This window comes from Lissotriton helveticus, chromosome 2_1, assembly GCF_964261635.1.
Source record: "Lissotriton helveticus chromosome 2_1, aLisHel1.1, whole genome shotgun sequence".
In the NCBI taxonomy this organism is placed as follows: domain Eukaryota; kingdom Metazoa; phylum Chordata; class Amphibia; order Caudata; family Salamandridae; genus Lissotriton; species Lissotriton helveticus.
The window spans coordinates 770,779,854-770,795,612 of record NC_136059.1 but is presented as its reverse complement, the minus strand read 5'-3'; the positions used below and the strand labels follow the sequence as shown (position 1 = coordinate 770,795,612).

General features: G+C 46.0%; 1 protein-coding gene across 2 annotated transcripts in view; it reads left to right on the top strand.

The window, feature by feature from the left end:
* The window catches only part of PJA2 (praja ring finger ubiquitin ligase 2), a 206,792-nt gene that overhangs the window by 57,769 nt on the left and 133,264 nt on the right, over positions 1 to 15,759 (top strand). Inside the window, exons 1-2 of one of the 2 annotated variants that reach the window (XM_078675491.1) lie at positions 7,748 to 7,768; positions 10,143 to 10,233. In XM_078675491.1, coding sequence (XP_078531617.1) covers positions 10,209 to 10,233 — 25 coding nt within the window. In that variant the 5' untranslated portion in view covers positions 7,748 to 7,768; positions 10,143 to 10,208. Of the gene's footprint in view, positions 1 to 7,567; positions 7,769 to 10,142; positions 10,234 to 15,759 lie in introns of those variants that run through there. The other variant, XM_078675490.1, reaches the window with a different exon arrangement.

Sequence of the window (15,759 nt, the reverse complement as noted above, 5' to 3'; positions counted from 1 at the left end):
AGTGAGATCTGTGTTTTTCGGAGACCTCTGCGTTCCTCTCGCTGTAATGCCTCGCCTTCTGCTTTGCTCCACCGCAGCACCTCTGCTTTCCATAGTTCAGGGTCAGGTGGTTTGGATGACTTCCACCTCATCGTGATTGCTTGCTTCGCTATTAATAGGGCCATGTCTGTAAAACGTGTCGCCACGGTTCTAGTGCGTGTTGGCGATCCTAGCCCTAACAGTGTATGTTCTGGTGTAGGTGATCGGGACAGGGCACCAGCCCTCTCGAGCGAGTCATGGACAGTGGTCCAATAATAGCCCAATTTAGGGCATTGCCATAGCGTGTGTAGTAGCGATGCGTCGTCAGCGTCACATCGGGGGCAGTTGCCATCCGCGTCAGGGAACATCCTATGTATGCGGTGTGGTGTCAGGTAGGCTCTGTGTAGCAACATCAATTGAATAAACTTAAACTTGGGGTTTCTAGCTACCTTACTGGGAAACTGAAGGATACGCTCCCACTCTTTGTCTCTCAGGGGCCTGCCAATATCCCTCTCCCACGTCGCCCGGAGCGGTGACAGTGTGATAGCCCTCCCCTTTTTGATGCTAGAAGTGAGCCATTTGGTCAGATGGCCGCCCGTGCCCATGAGGTAGTGCATTGCTATGAGGGGGTTTGTAACAGGCTCTTGTCCCTCAGGTGACCACTTGTGCGCGATATAATGGCGAAGGCCAGCGTGCAAGAGGAATGAGCCCCTAGGAACGCCATGCGCAGCCCTAAAGTCTTCAAAGGATAATAGGTGCCCCTCTGCAAACCGGTCACCCACATGCGACACCCCCGCGTCGTGCCAGGGCACCAGTTTGTTCGTCGTGAGTGTTCCCGAGCCCAGTGGGATACCCAAGAGTGGGATCGTGGGGGAATAAGATGTCTTGGGGGACGTGTACCTTAATGCCTTCCGCCAGTACGTCACTGCCAGCCGGAGGAGTGGTGGGGCGTCTCTCGGTAGATCCGAATTGGGTAAAAGCAATGTGTGTACCCTCCCTTTGGCATGTTCATCCTCTGATACATTGATCTCGTGAAGATTGCGTCCCGCCACCCAGTAGGCCAGCCATTGCAGTTGGCACGCATAGTTATAAGCCCTAAAGTCCGGTAGGCCCATACCACCGGAGTCGGAGGGGAGTTGTAGTTTAGCGAGGCCTATGCGTCTTCGCCCGTGCCCCCATACAAGTTCCGTAAGTAGTGTGTCAAGAGTATTAAATGTCGCTGCTGGGATCAGGAACGGCAGATTGGTGAAGTGGTAAATGAGGCGGGGAAGCATCACCATCTTAGAGATCGCCACTCTGCCGGCTATTGAGAGGGGCAGTGTTAGCCAGAACTGAATCTGTGTCTTCAGTGCTCTAATGGCCCTCCCAAGGTTGCCGTCTATCATCATGTCTGCCTCCCTGTAGATGTGTATCCCAAGGTATCGGAAGGTGGTATCCGCCATCTGGAATTCGTGGGGGGGCGAAGGGTAGAGGAGTAGATAGGCCCGTGGTCACAAAGGCGAAACCATAGGACTTAGATTCGCTGATGGTGAGGCCAGAGATTGCCCTGAAGTCTTCAAATATTTGGGGTATAGGGCTCAAGTCGCCCCGTAAATCCCGGAGATATAATATAATGTCATCTGCGTAAGCGGACACAATGTGCGCCGTCCCGTGCCTCTGAACACCACAGCGGGGGGCCAGTGTCCTGAGCTTACAGAGCATGGGTTCGAGGGCGAGGATAAATAGGAGTGGGGAGAGCGGGCAACCCTGTCGGGTGCCCCTCGCTATAGCTATGGGTCCCGAGATGTGGCTGGAGGTACGCACTCTAGCCGTGGGGAGGGTGTAAAGTAATCTGACCCAGGCAATGAATTCGGGTGGTATCCCAAACTTTACCAGTGTGGCAAACATATAGTCCCATCTAAGGGAATCGAACGCCAGCTTCAGATCCAGTGAAATGCAGCCCTCCGAGCTCGTGCCCACTTGGTCGCCGAGCATCAGCTGAGCCAAGCGCCTGAGATTCATGGCCGTATTGCGGCCCGGTACAAAACCACATTGGTCCGGATGGATCAGTTGTGGTATGAACTGCACGAGTCTCGACGCCAGCACTTTGCTCAAGATCTTGGAGTCAGTATTGAGGAGGGACAGGGGTCTGTAATCGGCCAACTGCAGACCGTCTTTGCCAGGCTTTAAGAGGGATGTGATCAACGCTTGCATGGATGATTGTGGCAGGGAGGCTGTCCGTAGAGCTTCCAAATAAACAGAGTGTAACCGTGGGGCCAGGAGATCAAGGAACGTTGCATAGAATTCGGCCAGTAGGCCATCCGTTCCGGGAGCCTTGCTCTTCGGGAGAGCTCGTATTGCTTGCCTAATTTCCACTACTGAGATGTTGCGCTTCAGGTCTTTGCATTGCCTGTCGGTGAGTTGGGGGAGGTCTAGGTCCCTCAGGAAGGCCTCGAACGCAGTCTCTGACAGGGGCTGGGGGGGGCTGTACAGCGCGGTATAATAGTCCTTGAACGCCGTATTAATCCCTAATTGGGTGGAAGTCGGGTTGCCTGTCTGGTCCAGTATTTCCAGGATCGGGTGGCAAACTGGGGAATCACGTAGGAGGCGGGCTAGTAGGGGACCGGCCCTGTCTGCTTGTGTATGCTGTCTATTCGTGTATTCTCTGTAGTCTAGGAGCCTCAGGTCTTCCAGCAGCTCTGCATGTCTAATGTGGGCCTCCCGCAGTGGCGTGAAAGGTGCATTTGTGCCCGCTGCCTCATTCTCCAGGGACGCCAGTGAGCCCCGCTCTTCCTTCAATTGCCTGATCACCTCCTGCTTCCTGCCCACTCGGGTGGTCATTGCCGCCCCCCTGAGACAGACTTTGAAAGCGTCCCATTCTATCTGACGGGTGCTGGCTGTGTTCACATTTGTGGAGAAGTAGGTTTCTATAGTGTCGGACAGGGACGACCGGAAGACCAGGTCTTCAAGGAGATCCGGAGACAGTCTCCAGGTCGGGATGGGGGCCAGCCGCCTGCCCCACTGCCAATTGAGCTCGACGGGGTTGTGATCGGATAGAGTTTTCCCCATGTGTTGGGTCTGAACAATTGAGTCTGTGAGGGAGCGGGAGCAGAAGACATGGTCGATCCTGGTGTGGAGCTGGTGGGGTGGGGAGAAAAAGGTATATTCTCTCTTGTGAGTGCGCGCTGCGCCATGCGTCCGCCAAATCCCAACCCTCGGCCCACCGTGTTAGAGCGTCTGCCTGTTTCCTGCTCTCCGTGGCCTGCAAGGGGGGGTGTGACCTATCCAGTGTAACATCAAGCACAGCATTAAAATCTCCCCCAATTAACCAGCGGTGATCAGCCCAATCCGCAAGTACCCCATTTATAGTTAACAAAAACTCTGCTTGACCTGTGTTCGGTGAGTACACACAACCAAATACAATGGAATCCCCGTCCAACAGCCCCCACACAAATACATAACGTCCTTCCTGATCAATTCTCTGTTCCAGCATCTTGAAAGGGACAGAGTTGCGGAGCCAAATCGCCACCCCCCTGGAGAACGCGGAATAGGAGGTAGCGAAGAGTTGCCCTCTCCATTTCTTGCGTAGCTTCATGTTTTCAGCATTGTTCAAATGTGTCTCCTGGAGGCAAGCAATCTGTGTCCCCCTGCGGTTGAGTTGAGCCAAAATCCTATGGCGTTTGTGTACCGACCCCATGCCCCGCACATTCCAGGTGCACATTTGGTAAACATTAAGAGGCCCCATAACCATCTGTGTGATGCGGTAGAGTGAAACACCTGGGTGACAATGTCAGTTCCGTTTTGCTACAAGGTGAGAGTGTCTTGCGAGCATGTAACCCCTTAACAATAAGGTCCCCAAGCCAACGGGCTCGGGAGCCAAACCAAGGTGCCCAACATGAGCACAATTCAGTTAGGTTCGTGTGCATACTGGGGGTAGTAGGCCTCTGATAACTGTCACTTAACGGCCCGCATAGGCATGGTAGCCCTCGAAAGGATGGGCCCTTATGCAACCCACTATACCTGAAGAAGAGGATCAGTCATACGTTACCACCTGGAGGGGATCAATCGTGTTGCCACTCAGAACTCCGCTGCCATCTGGGCCGTGATCTTTGGGAATAGTTGGAGGCTGTCCACTGATCCGGATACCTCAGTGTGGGTGTTGGTGGTAACGGTGATTCTGTCTCCGGTTGCTCCCGCATCGTGTGCGGCCAGCGCCTCCTCTGTTAGCCGTATCTGCGGTGACGAATGACCCGCCGCCTGACCTCTGGAAGGTTGCGTTGTCGTCGGTGTACCCTGTGAAGGGTGGTGTCCGGGATCGGAAGCGTCGTTCCGTCTGTCCAGTGGGCCCCTGTGACTACCGCTGCGATGATCTGCGAGTGGGTCTTGAGAGTTCGGTGGGGTTAGCGTGACTTCCATCCATTCTTCCGCCTCCTCCGGCGAATCGAAGAAGTGAGATTTGTTGTCATGCAGTATCTTGAGCCTTGCGGGGAACAGAAGCGCATATTTCATATTTCTGTCTCTCAATTTGCGCTTCACACCCATGAAGGTGGACCTGGCTCGTTGCACTGTGGGCGTGAAATCAGGGTATACTGATATGTTCTTATCCTCGAAGCGTATCGGCGCCTTCTCTCTAGCCGCTCTTAGAACAGTGTCCCGATCTCTATAATGGAGAAGGCGTGCAATCAAGGGGCGGGGAGGTGACCCCGGTTGAGGAGGTCCCGACGGCATCCTGTGTGCCCGTTCCACACTGTATAGGGCAGTAAGATCTTCCTGGCCCACCAGTTTTCGCAGCCAATCCTCCACGAACTGGGTGGGATTCCTCCCCTCGCTTCTCTCCGGAATGGCCAGAATGCGGACGTTGTTGCGGCGGGCGCGCCCTTCTGCGTCGTCCACCCTGTCCCAAAGTTGTCTGAGCTGTTTCTCTACGTTCTCCAGCTTCGTGGAATGCTCAGTCTGTTGTGGTATGAGGTCGCTCAGCGCTATCTTCTGTTTGGAGACCCGCTCCGCCAATTTGTTATGGTCAGCCCGCAGTAGAGATAAGCCAGTTGCCATACTGTCTATACGCGATTCCAGTGCTTCGCGCGTCGCGCGTATTTTGTTCAGGATAAGGTCCAACTTGGCGTCCTGGGATCCCTTTCCGGTCGGCGGGATGATGTCTGCGTTTGAAGAGGCAAGCGGGTCCTCGGAGCCCGTGGACTGCATGTCCGTCGGAGCGCCCTGGTCCTGGGTTCTGCCCCTGTGTTTGCCTATTGACCTCGTGAGCAGGGTGGCGCTGAAGTAGCTGCAGCCGTCAGCCGCGACCCCTGCAAGTGTCCACTCAGGGAGGCAGGCAGTGACCGTGGTGGGTCTGCGTTGTGCTAGAGTAAGGCAGTGGTGGTGTTGCGGTGCAGACCCCAGAGGCGGCAGGGGCAGCGTTGGCCCGCTTAACGTAACTCCGCTGCAGAGTGGGTCGGCGTACTGCTGGGGACTCTGCAGGCTGTTGTGTCCGCGGTCGTGCAAGGTGGGCGGGGGGAGGTCACAGTTCCAGATGAAGCAAGGTAGGGTCCCTTGTGGACCGGGAGCGCAACAGGAGCCAGGTATTCAATGCCGCGGTGGTGCGCCGTAGTGCGTGGCGCACTCCCACACCGTGGGCCGGCACTATCAGCTCGGACACTCTGGGCTTATGTCTCACTGTAAGGGACGCGGGCCTTAGATGCGCGCCACCCCGTGTTAGATCCTCGTATTCCGCCCGTTGTCGTGTGGTCTAGGGGTAGACGAGGCGCCACGGCAAGACCCCGGGGTCCTGTCTTGGTCCTGGTGCGGAGACAAGATGGCGCTGGTAGGGTAGCCTCGATGCCGGGCCGTCCCCCGTCTCGTAGCGTGTGGTGTAGCCAGAGAGAAGCGGAGCCCACAGCGCCGATGGCGGGTTACACGCTCCACCCGTCCCGCTGACCTCACCTGTGTCGTTGGTGGCGTGGACTCCGCCGCTGACGCGGGCGGGCTGTGAGCTGGTCCAGGGAGGCCCCGCGTCCCGGGCGGGCCCGTGACAGGGCAAGCCGGCTAGGGGTTAAAGCAGTTTGGAGGGAGGCAGCGGGGCCACAGGCAGAGCAGGGACCTCTCTCCGCATCCCGGTGTCTCGGCAGGAGTCGCGGCTCACTTCCGGTCCGGGGTCCCGACCGGTACGCGGCAGCGGCCGGGAGCAGGTCGGGCAGGCCACTCAACTGAGGCCGAGGCTTCACGCTGCGCCGCAGGCCGCAATAGGCACCACGGTCATGCCGCTGTTCCGGCGTGGTGCGGGGGAGCAGCACCTCACCGCTGCACCCGCTTGCTCTCGGAGGCTTCGAGTACAGGTTTCAGGTGGGCTGCAGGCAGGGATGACAGGATAAATTGCTCGTATTCAGGGCTGAGGACGGAGCTCAGGGACTACACGTCCACCATGTTCGACTCTTGGCCACGCCCCCCGACTAGATAGACTTATATCTGGGTAAAGGCTCTTTGACCACATCACCCCCACCCTAAAGCAACTGAACTGGCTTCCAGTCGAGGCAAGGGCCATGCTAAAAACTCCCTGCATAACTCACAAAGCACGCTACACTGCAAAACCAATCTACCTCACAATTGAATTTTCAAAAGCCTGTCAAAAGAGACCTTTAGAAAGCTCTAACAGTCTAGTCTGATTCCTCCAAAATTTAAGACAGAAATCTCGCACACTCTCTTTCTCTGGGAATGCTCGTAGAATCTGGAACTGCTTGAAAATCAATTCTTCCCTCACTTCAAAAAGAAATTGAAGCTTCTACTCTTCAACACATAACTGAAGCACCTGACAAGCCTGCGGGCAGCCTCCCCGCACCCTCTGAAAAAATCTGTGCAGCACCACCCTGGGGAAAACTGTGCCTCCAAGTCCCCCCGTCCTCATGAGGCCTTACCCCAGCTACCCCAGAACTACACAGTCCATTTGTACTACTATCCATCTTGTTATTACCGTTTTACTTTTACCGTTTACTTTTCGATGTACCCCTCCTTTAATCTCGTACAATTGTCACTGTGCTCTGTAAAGCACTATGTATGCATGTGTACCGTAACTACCTCAAAATTGTATCTGCAACTTTCCGAAATGTCCTTGTATACCTAGTCACTGTCACCATGTACCATTATTTACTCCAAATGTATCTTATTTAGTTGCTGCTTATGCAATTCCTTGTATACCTCATCACTAATTGTGCTCACTCTATGAAGTGCTCTTATGCCCTCTGGTCAGGTTTGCACTGTTCAAAACTCAATAAATAAAAAAAAAATTTGAATAAATAAAGTAAAAATAAAAAATACATTTCTTATTTTTTTTAAATATATTGTATTTTTTTATTTTTTTACTTATTTTGGTTTTTACAAACATGCATGCCACATTTAGACAGCACGATTTTCAAATTCTGGTTTTACTTTGAGGTTTATTGCATATGTTTGTGAAAAATAAAAATACATTTAAAAAAATCATTGGCTTGCCCATGCCAGTTCCATTAATTTTGTGAATGCTTGTTTGCTTTGAAATACTGTTCGGTTTTCATCCAATCCTCTTTTTTTTCTTTCTCCTCAGCCATGGGTCAGGAAGCAGGCAAGCAGGCCTGGCCCAAACCAGCAGGAGGCTACCAGACCATTACTGGGCGCAGGTATGGAAGAAGACATGCCTATGTCAGCTTTCGACCTTCTTTGGCCAATCCAGAGAGGACATCGAGCCCGCAGAGCAGAGAATGTGATGGACTTGAACTTGATGATGTTCGAAAGGAAACCCCCCTATGTGTGTGCCTTGTAATTCCGTATCTTGCTGCGATCTTTCGAATTTAATTTCAATCAACGAGGTTAAAAAGTGAAGAAAGAAAAGTCAGATTGGGAGACTTAAAGTTGACACTTGCTTGGTGATAATAGTCATTGAGGCATGGGGAATGCAACAGCAGCGAGGCAGTGACCTTGGAAAAAAATGGCAGCTACTGAAACTTAGTTTAACCCCTTTAAAGCTAGTAAACAAACCTCCCCAGTGCTGCGCTGTCCATTATCCGGTGCTGAACTGGACGTCCAGCGGTCGCACGCAGCACTGGGGAGGTAGTGCCCGTGACGACCGTTGGCCGACGGCAGCACTTAAGGGGTTAAAGATACTTAAGTTGCCTGCAGGCAGATATTGATTACAAGCTTTACTTATGTACGTGCCTTTGATTGGCATGGGCTCATCCTTTAACTTGAAATTTGAATAGTGTGTTCCATCATATTATACCATAATTATGGTATTCCTGATATGTTTATGTTGTGGATTTATTTAGCACCTATGTTTAACCTTTTGCTGCCTTTCCCAAGGACATGTTGTGACCAGGGTGGTTCGTTACAGTTTGGAAGCTTCTCCCAAGACTTAAATATATCGCTTTGCAGTAGTATGTTCTTTTCTCATCGTTGTTGGTGTGTGTGTATTGAGAAGAGTAGTTAGCACACCATAGAGGAGTACAGCTAATTTACGGTTTCACAAAAGATACGCAATCGATGAAGCATTTTACTTTATTGAATTTTTCTCATAATAAGGAAATGAAAACATTTGAAGAGGTGTGGTTGTAAAAATTACCAAGCAATTGCTTTGAAGGGTGTGTCCAGCTGAGACTAGTTAATACAGGCATTTGAATATCCTTGATTAACCCATTTTGGGCATCTTGTGGCGCAGTGTCTTCTGACATGGATGAGAGTGTAGCTTGCTAATGTAAAGGCTTGGATTCCTATGTGCTACTACACTTGTTCTGGCACCCCTAACTTTTTTATGCAGATGCATATATCACCAATTTGAATAGTTGATTTAAACAGACCCATGGCTTCTGATGTACATTTCACATGTTGGAGTAGAGACCAAAGTCAATAGACAGACACATCACTCTATTCTACCTATCCAATCCTAACATCTAACTGTTATTTTATAATTGACCTTAAAACCAAGACTTATTATATAGCCAAATTCCTTTTTTTGCCTAATCTAATGTTTCCAAATTTCAAAAGCCAATATTTGTCAGTGTTGTGGAATAAGCTGTTGGTAAAGTTCTTCAAGGTTTACACTTAACTCTCAAATCATTAACACTTACCACTTATGGCTGTTAGCCCTGTCCTCTCTGCTTAACTGTTTAGAGTTGTTGCAGCAAAAACTGATCTAGAAGCCATCACCTTGGTATGCAGGGGTGTGGCTAAACCCCGGATGACTTATCAACGTAGTGGCTGTGGGAGGGGTTTGTGGCTTCCACATATCCTAACAAAAGTGTTTCACAGTGCTATGCATAAATCCAAGGCCAACCAAACAGTATTTTTTCTTTCCTGTTTTCACAACATTAATTACCCTGTTGATTTTGCTCCGATATGTGAAGTTAATGGTTCCTGGGTTCACGCTAACTGACTGTCTTTACTGCAAGATGTAAAACATACTTCCCCCACACCCAGGCTATTGTCCCTGCCCTGAAGCAGGTCTCATACCTCATTATTATGGTCAAGCACTGGAATACCAAACTGTCCCAACTGTCAGTAGACTAATGCTAATTAAACTACTTGAGGTTCAGACAGGTAAAAGGTAATATTCTAATTTACCTTTACAAAATATTTAATAAAATCTCAACTTTATATTAAAACTGCTTTGTTAAATATTAAGAATAGTCTCACACACAAACTTTGGTTCCATTAGAATAATCTCTGACAGCAATTCTTAATCTTATGTCATTTCTATGGCCCCCACTTAATCACTACAGGAAGTGGGGACACCAATGTAAGCAATTTTACTTATTTGAGCACATTATGAAATCTTATATTTAATTCACAGACCACAAATGTAATTTTGATGGGACATTTGTAGCTTTTCAAAATTTGGATTGATTTCTAAAAGAAGTGATACTCTAGACTCTAGCATATTACTTTGTTCTTGCTCCTAATACATGCTCTCATTTAGTAGCAAATGTCAGTGCTTTATTTGAGGCTACCATCATCCATAATAGATACTGTTTGCTGTACTTGTGCTGCATGCACAAATCAAACCAAGGTTACCAACTTAATTTTTAGCTTCCAGTTTCAAATTCACACACATTTGTAGAGCATTTTAATTGAGCTTTTTAATGTATATATACTTAATTAATCTACCAATATATATTTTTCCTAAACAGTTGCATAACGCCTAAGTCAGTTAACAACTGCTGACATTTCAATGTGAAAGCAACAGACAAAGGATCATGTGTACACTGGTTTGTGTCGAAAGTAAGAGACTGTATTTAAATCATATGCTAAGCTGCTGTCAGTTTACAAACCTAAGTGTGACGCTGACATGCTAATTATGCAAAAGTAAGAGTTGCGTCCATTTTAAATGCGACATGTGGTTGCACATGAATAGTCAAAAACAGCCTTGCGCAATTGACTGCCTGATGTATTCCTGCAATTGACATTTGTGTACATAAAAATACCTTTATAGTTTTTTTCGTAAATTGTTTTTTAATTCAGTTTAAAAAAAGTGAACAGTCAAAACAAATCTTGCATTGTTGCTTAAAGTTCTGTGGTATAATGAAGTGATCTCCCATCTAGGCAAGGGTTAAAAAGTACCTTTGTTGATTGCTGTACCTAGGCCACCAGCCCTGCATCCCCTGTGTTGGTTAATTATTTATTTGATATCTGTAAACTGTACTGGTTTTGCAGATTATGCACAAGAGGGAGCTGGTTTTACCATCCCTCGAAGACATGAATGCATACTACGGTATGTTCCTTTTCCAAGTTTGATGAATGTTTTCTCTGTCTGCAATGTTGATCGCAGTACCTAATGGGTTTCGGTGGGAGAGTGCTAGAAACAAAGGAGTTCCCATAAAAGTAGCTTTTCATTAGGTATGCATGCAACCAATGAGGGAATTGAGGGCAGTTTCTTAGATCACTTGTACCGCAAAGTAAATTTGAATCCTGAGTGCTTATCTATTTACTAAAATTAAGCTGATATTGCTGGAGAGGGCTGACTATAGATGGGCTCTTTAGTCTTCAAAACCTCATTGAAATCTCTGGATACCTATGGCTCGCCAAAAGTAATGTGGTAACAAATATTAAAATACGGGCATTCCCACTTTTACAAATCTAGGTGCATATACTGCACCAATTGAATTAGTTGTGCAATTGGCCTGCTAGCTAGACATATGCATTCAGACTTGCGTCCAACAACAATTGCTAGACCAGAATAGTGAGTAGAGATCAAAATTACTGTTGCCTACATTCAGGGGATATTCCAGTGGTCCCCATATGAGACAGGAGTTCTGAATCATGAGTCCCAAGAAGCCACTGCTACAGGGCAGAGAATCTAAATGGCCTAATTTGGGAAGAGATTAATTCAACGCTATGCACTGCCTTTGAGGACCTCAGCAGTCTCGCTCGAGAGCTATACCTTCTTCTTTACATGGCTATCAAAATGCAAATACAGTCCAAGCGTGATATAGAATTCATGGGCATAGGACACATAGGAAACTTTACACCTTCACAAAAATAGTGCTGTTGTTAAAATGAATTAACAACGTTGTTGCCATACATTTTTAGGAACGTTTATTTTGACATCTACAAAATGCATGACACCAAAGGAGTCTAATTGCTATGCAACATAACCTATAAAGGAGGGGAGAAGTGTGATTTGGAGAGCACTTGAAAGAGGTGGGTAACCAGCATGAATTCGGTTGTAAATGCTACTGATTCCCAGTGGAGTTTTTGGAGTGTCTTTGATCTGCTCACATGTTTGTATCTCCCTGTTACCAGTTCAGTACACCCGCTTTAAGACTGTTAAAGGTCTTTAGGAGCTCTTAAGTGTAGGGAAGTGCAGCTGTCTAATTGTTATCCCATTGTGGTCTGGGTAGCGGTTTTAGATTTTCTTTATGGCAGAAAAAAACACATTTTTATTAATGGCTTACAGGATTAATTATTCGAGGTAATTTTAAATCATTAATTATCTAGTAACTTTTCCTCATTGTACGAATACCTTGGTTATTGGACTTGGCTACATGTTCACAATAGTCTCCTCAATTGTGAAGGATGCATGCAGGGATATGTGGTAAAGTGCTGCAATGGTTTTAAATTAACTAACATGTCTGTTTTTGGTTGCTTTAGGCTGAGCTAAATGTTTTTCATCCTGCTTTTCACTACTTTGTAGATTTGGTTTACTTGTGTGAGGTTGCAAAATGTTTTTCTGCCATCATCTTGATTTGCTACGTGTAAGATTGAAAACATGGATCTGGTTATTATAGGACAATGTGGAGATAAGTTTACATCTTTTTTGTTAAAAACAAAAACTAAGTTTGGATCCTTTCAGGAAACCTAAGAATGCTTGGGAAAGGCATTGTTGTGCTGACTGTTCTCAAAAGCTTATGGATTTGAACCTGTGCTTAGAATATGTGGACACCTTTACCACTTGTTAAGGAGGATTGATTGGTTGGGGATATCAAAAATAGCAGATTCTGGGATATCAAAAATAGCAGATCGATCTAACAGTATGAGAAGCAGTCATTTTTATTAATCTTGATATTTTCTGTTGATGTAATCCTTTTTGTCCATTAGATGTGAGAATTCATAAGATTATCTTGGAGGTGATGGATCGCACCATCTTTAGCATTGGCAAATAAGGTATTCTTGAAAGCAGCCACAATACCAGCACCAGCCAGTCAATGAACGTGTATCCCTAGGGCATCCTTTTACTCTTCTTGTTCAACTGATGTGTGTTTTAAAAAATATATATCTATATAGTTTTGTCTCTTAATACTTCCCCAGGTTTTAGTTCGGATAAAATACCTGCACATATGTATTTTGCTGATTTCTATATACTGAAGTAAAAATTTCAAACACATACCTATATTAATTATATCATTATTTTGTTGGAAATCTATCGGTGATATTTCCTTTTCAAATATGAATATGCCGCTCTTAGATGTTTGGTAAAATCGTGATCTGTGCCACTGTGATTAGTCGAGTAATCCTAAACTATTTTCCACACATTGATCTCTGCTATGCCCTCCGAGACTTAATGTTGGCCTAGAACCTCTATTTATGCAGCTTCTTAGTGCACCGACTCAAATATTCTTTCTTGATCATAACACACTATTTGTCCCTCCTTGAAGATGATCCTGAAAGCGTTATCTAGTGTCCGGTAAGAGAGGTATCATGATACAATATGGTAGTTGTATTCTTAAAAATATGTGTGTGTAAAGTTGTTTTGATTGAAGGAGAAATATAAAAATTCGAAACTCAATTATCTTAATTGTGACAATATGCATGACTGCACATCACTAAAATAGAATAGGCATTATAGATATTGATTCTGATTAAGCTTAATTAGAATATCAGTAATGTCAGTTGGTATGGTTGACAGCACTAAACTATAGTAACGCCAATAAACTGGGTGAAAATACCTTGGCGCAAACCTGATACATTTTCACATCTCAAGAAGGGGTTATAGGATTTTAAGATGTTTCATGTTTGCAGCAAGGCTTTATTGTTCCTGCAGTTTCTCCAAAGCTCTTTGGCGTGTCTTTCTTCACTAGTTTACCATTGACCCAAGTTCTTGCTTAGTATTATTTTTCAGGTTCCTTTCACTCACCATCATAGACTAGTTCAATATTCTGAATTGGCAGGAAATAAGCATTTAGATATTGGACACGTATGGCTATGCTTTTGCAGGTTTGTTTATTATTCACCTACCTCCTATTGTAAATGGAGAAACAAAACAATGAGAGCAGTGCATTTGCAAAAGAAAACCTTCTAAAACCTTATTTCGGTATCATAAACCATAAAAGTACATAACCATACAAATTCATAAAAGGGGATATACACAAATAGATCATAAATAGTATATAACATAGTTAATTCATATACCATTAAAAGGAACTATACAATTAAGAGCTTTTAGCCATTATAAAGTGCATATTCAAATCTTCCTAAGCAAAGTCCTGGTCGTATGATATGATACAGTACAATCACATGTTTAAAAAATGTAATTCATCAATAGATATTATTCATAAAACAATTAAAATTGGAAGAATAAATAAAAGGATAAAAAGAATGGAATCGTAAGTTGCTAGGACCGTGGTTGCTACTTTAAAAAGATCCACTGTGCATGCAAAATTAAGATTAGGAAATGAGATACAGCGAAGACGATGGGGGCCTGGTTGTCATACTTTAGAACTCAAAGTGCCTCTGCACAATGTACGTAGCCTAGATACTTGCAAAGTTGAATGAGACAGCGCTGCCCGGGTAATAAATAGCCAGGGCAGAAAAAAAGAACATGTAGCTCTGTCTCTTTCTTATAACTACAGGCAGGACATCCACCAGGTTGAGGTTTGGACCATTTATTTGAAAAGGCACGGAGCGGTAGAATACCAAGTTTGAACTGTACATACAGTTTCCTTGCCAGAATTGGTTGGTTCTCATCCTGTAAATATTCCATAGTATACTCGCTTTTAATTAATAAGAATTTGGCTGTCAAATTGCCGTAAGACAAGCTTTCCTGAATGTTTGCAAGTTTGTATCTCCTAAAGGATTTGACCAATTCCATCCACGAGATTAGAGGGCACAATACCTCAGAAGTGCACCATAGACCTGATTTACCCAGTTTGTTACAGGCAGCCTGTGTATATATACAAGCTAAGGTATTTTGCTGGTGCCCGAGAGACAACAATTCTTTGAGCTCAGATAGATAAGTGGCCAGTATTGGGGTTGCCCACAATCTCCGCCAGAAAGATACGGGTCTATGGGCAATCTCTTCGGTAATGGGCCTAATGCCCAGATGCAGTCGTAATGGGGTGCGAGGGTACTGGGGGGAGACCTGGCAACTGCCTCATGAAATTATTCTCTACCATGGTCAAACTGGTAGTGGAGCAATGCCCCCATAGTTCTGCCCCATTTAGTGCAGCACCCCTTGCTTGTGCATTTGTACATTTCAAGTATAGGCCCAGCTGGTTTGAATGTAGAAGTTCTATATAGTTTTGCAAGACCTCCTACTGTCTGAGCAAGCTTAAGGCTTGCTTTAGTCATTTGTGGCCCCCATTCAAGGTATTCTGTCAAGGTGATACCTAAATATTCAAAGACCAACACTCTTTCAAGCCTGGTGCCGTTCAGAAGGGGGTTAGTGCAATACTTATTGGCAGTATTTAAAACCATAAATTTGGTCTTCAATGTATTGATTTTCAACCTCGCAGTTTTACAGATGGCAACAAAGCTATCAAGAATCCGCTGTATTCCCATAAGCGACATAAAGAGTAGAAGGGTGTCATCAGCAAACATCATCGCTGGCACCTTGCCAGATGTTAATCTAGGGGCATCATTGTTCTTGATTTTTCTAAGTTGGTCAACGAGTGCATTAATAAATAAAATAAGGTAGGTGAAAAGGCGCAACCCTGCCGTACCCCTTTGTTGACCAAAAAGCGGGTGGTTAAATTACTATGTTTCCCATACCTTACTTGGGCAAACTTACCTACATGGAGCCTCATAAGAATACTAAGGAGGTAGGGGGGAATCCCCATATCTCTAAGTACATCCCATAGTTTGCCCCTTGGTACGGGAGCAGAAGCAGACTTCAGATCTACAAATATTAAATAGAGACTGCCAACCTCTATTGTCACCGTTTTCCAGAAAAGAAGTTGGAGTCTAAATATCTGGTCCAAGGTAAAGGTGTTTTTCCTGGCTTGATAGGGGCTCAGAATCTCTTGTTCTCCCATCCATGCCTGAAGGCAATCAAGAGGTACCCGTGCACAGAGTTTCTGGATAACGTCAGTC